A 3418-nucleotide genomic window follows, 5' to 3' on the forward strand; every position below is an offset into this window, starting at 1 on the left:
TTGAATGAGGGGGGCCTTATTCACCACGGACCTGGCATTGCACAGCATCAGCCGATGGTCCCGGGCCTGAGGATCTAAGGTCCCTGGAGGTCGAGTAGAGCCCTGAGGATCGGAGCATCCACAAGCTTGTAAGCAGCGTGTGCGTGCTCCCAAAACCCGATATGGTCCTCTGCTCCCGCCATATCTGCCCCTCCCACTGCCCGTACCTATCACACCACCCTCCGCCAGCTCCCCAGTCTCCTCCCTTACCACTCCGCGCCCCCCAGACAGGACTGGCCTTGGCCTCGGAGAGGACTCCCCTAGTTCCTCTCGGGCCAACCCCGAACCCCCTAAAAATTTAGTAAAACACCCCTCTAAGAAGACCCGTAGTTTTCTTCTTCTTAGTTCATCCTCTTTGCATCCCAGCAAAGTTTATTAGCACTAGTGTCCTAAACTCTTCATTTTCCCCCCTGCTTCCAGCCATCTTGGTAGGTGAACCTGATCTGGCCTCCATCCAAATAGAAGAAAATGTGGTGAGTTAAATGGGAAAATTAATTCTTACTGTTGGTTTTTATGTAAATGAGATTTGGAGAAGGGGATAGGAAAGCAGAGATGGTCATTCACTTAATGACTATGGCATTTGCTTAATGACCACAAATTCACTTAATGACCCCTGCAAGAAAGATTGTAAACTTGGGCTAGTCATGTGATTGACCTGTTTTATGACTGTCATGAGTTATGACCATGATAGGATGGTTCCATTATAGTCATAACTCAAGGACTCCCTGTAACAGGTTTAAAAAGTGTGACAATGAAGCTAGCAATCACAGTACGACAATCAACAAGTGACCCTACTCAAAGAGCATCCAAATTCACTTTATTTCCCAAAGACCTTTCAGAAGAGCCATGCTCTCATGCTCTCATGTCACTTGTTCCTTGCTCAGTAGAAAAAAAATATTCCTTTTTCATTCTCTTTATTGCCTGTGTGTCTCTGGCAGGAACTGCTAAACCATGTTTTTGATGATGTGGAAGCCTTTGTGAGAAAGCTGCAGAAATCTGCTGAAGCTTTCCGTGTCCTGAATCAATGCAGGCGCTCTGCAAGACGGCACCTTCGAAAGCCAGGAGGTGAGAAGATTGGCTGGGAATGCAGAAGGTTGCTAGGGAAACAGGAAATGCTTCTAAAGTCTGTCCCAATCAGAATCTTTCTGTGAGTTCTAATTCCAGAATTATTCTAGAACTTACATATCCCATCAATTAGAGATGCACATCTGATGAGATCAGGAAAAGGTCCTTCTCAGTGGTGCCCCTTCCATATAGAACATCTCCCCCTCCCCCCTGCGTATGATGGGGCCCGCCATGTTGCTTTTCCAAAAGGCGCTAAAAATGTGGGTTTGTTAGCTGTGTCTGGGGATCACTAAAAGAGATGGGCCAATCAACTTGCTGATTTGATTGTGTTATTGCTGCCATGTATGTGTGTATGATTTTTTAAAAGATTTTTATTATATAGTGCAAAATGTTGTAGGCCCACCGGAGTCAACTCTGTGTGAGTTGGATGGCGATATAAATTTGTTTAATAAATAAACAAAAACAAATAACTTCATCAGACTCCACAAAATTCCATTTTGGCTTTGAAACTTTTCCCTTCCACCATGGGCTTCTGCAATGGATCTCCTGACAATTTCAGAAGTGCCTCACGTAGATGCATTATTCTTTGTTTTTGCACAAGTCAAATGAGCTTCTTGGCCAAAAAGTTTTTAGAGACACTAGTTTTAAAATACAGAACTGAGGCCTACAAACATAATTAGACTATTATAATGGAGAGTTATTTCTGCATCAATATGGTTCAGTTGCTCTGTGTAGATTTCTAGAACCAAGACAAGAACCTTGATTTTCTCAATCTAAAAAAAAAAAAGGATTTCAGTCTTAGGGGTGGGAGTTCACCAGCCCCCAAAATAGATAAAGTTGCAGGGAGATTTTTACTGTGTTTTTTTTCTTTACCACAACCATAGAGGGACTCTTAACCATCAGAGCAAAACCCCCATCTCAAGAGGAGTTTGAAGACACTCTGTCCAAGACCAAATATTCCTTCAGCCTTCTGGTGAGTTTTGTGTATAGTTTTTTTTTTCTCCCAAGGAAAAGGAAGATACCTTCTTGGGTTATGCTTACAACTAAATTATACTTTTCCCCCCCACTACTTAGGCAAGGCTGCAATCTAACATCACTAACCCTACTTCAGAGGAGCTACTATGTATTCTTTTCAAGCCCTTGAAGATGGTAAGTGCTGAAGAAGAGGAAGAAATGAGGTATTTGGTAGCTGAATTAGTAATAGTGTATTTCTCAATCTTACATCTCCCAAATTGTGGACTTCAACTCCCAGAATTCTCCAGCCTATATGGACGTGATATAGAATTATGTGAGTAACCAAGATTGGGAAACAATAGATTTGTAAATATACATGGGCAGTTGGATTGTAAAAGCAGTAGAATGATATGAAATTGTGTTAAGGGACTATATTATTTAAATAGCACATGTGAAATGTGAAGCTGAATTCCATAGGAATAGGGGAGAATTCCTGCACAACAAAATGCAAGAAGGCTAATACAGTACACTTTCTCTGAATTGCTTCGTTTCTGTATCCTTTTTTTAATAAAATACTTTGGGCCTCAGTTCCATTAGTTGCAGAATTGTGTAATACTGTATAATCCATGAAAAGCTTTATCATGGGATTAGGTTGCACGTACCAATGATTCCTAGATGAGTGTATATCTCAGGGGCTGCCACAAAGAAGAGGGAGTCAAGCTATTTTCCAAGGCGCCTGAAGGCAGGACGAGAAGCAACGGATGGAAACTGTTGTGTCCTGAGCCTGCAAGAGGCAGGCTCGGGACGTTGCAAGAGTCCCGGGCAATTGCAGAAGCTGCCCGGGACCAGACTGAGCGGTGCCAGCCTTGTGTGCATGCGCAAGGCGGGAAAAGCCCGCCTCATGATTGGTTAAACTTGCCCGGGGATCTGAGGGTATAAATAGAGGCCTGCGTGCCTCTGCTCGGGTTGTTCGTAGAATGGAGCAAACAATAAAGACTTGTTGGAAGATGCTTCGTCTCAAGCGCCATTATTCTCCGGACTTAACACTGGCGACGAGGGTGGGATCCAGTCTCTACAGCTAAGAAAAGCTAGAAGACTCACCCAAGAAGTCCGGAAGAGAAACGGCGTGGAAGTCAGCGTTATCCTGCCAGTACGAAATCACTGGAGGGTGCGTGCGGCTGAAGAAGAAGAAAACCTGATCCTCGATCATGGCAAAAGTTGGGCGTTTAGCGGAATTCGACGTCTCTCACCCCGAGAGGTGGGAATCTTACGTGGCAAGAGTCGAGACGTATTTCCGCATAAACCAGATTCGGGAGGAAGGCTTAAAGGCTGCCACATTGTTGTGCGTTTGTGGGCAAGA

At 44.0% G+C, this 3418-nt stretch overlaps 1 protein-coding gene across 1 annotated transcript in view; it reads left to right on the plus strand.

The window, feature by feature from the left end:
- LOC107299597 (epidermal growth factor receptor kinase substrate 8-like protein 1) overlaps positions 1 to 3418 on the plus strand; it is a gene marked incomplete at its 5' end in the record, with an annotated part of 47713 nt that overhangs the window by 9434 nt on the left and 34861 nt on the right. Inside the window, 4 exons of the mRNA XM_029286814.1 lie at positions 460 to 512; positions 978 to 1104; positions 1989 to 2077; positions 2179 to 2253. Coding sequence (XP_029142647.1) covers positions 460 to 512; positions 978 to 1104; positions 1989 to 2077; positions 2179 to 2253 — 344 coding nt within the window. The remainder of the gene's footprint in view (positions 1 to 459; positions 513 to 977; positions 1105 to 1988; positions 2078 to 2178; positions 2254 to 3418) is intronic.

Source organism: Protobothrops mucrosquamatus, unplaced genomic scaffold, assembly GCF_001527695.2.
Source record: "Protobothrops mucrosquamatus isolate PMUCROS unplaced genomic scaffold, P.Mucros_1.0 scaffold5162, whole genome shotgun sequence".
Lineage (NCBI taxonomy): Eukaryota > Metazoa > Chordata > Lepidosauria > Squamata > Viperidae > Protobothrops > Protobothrops mucrosquamatus.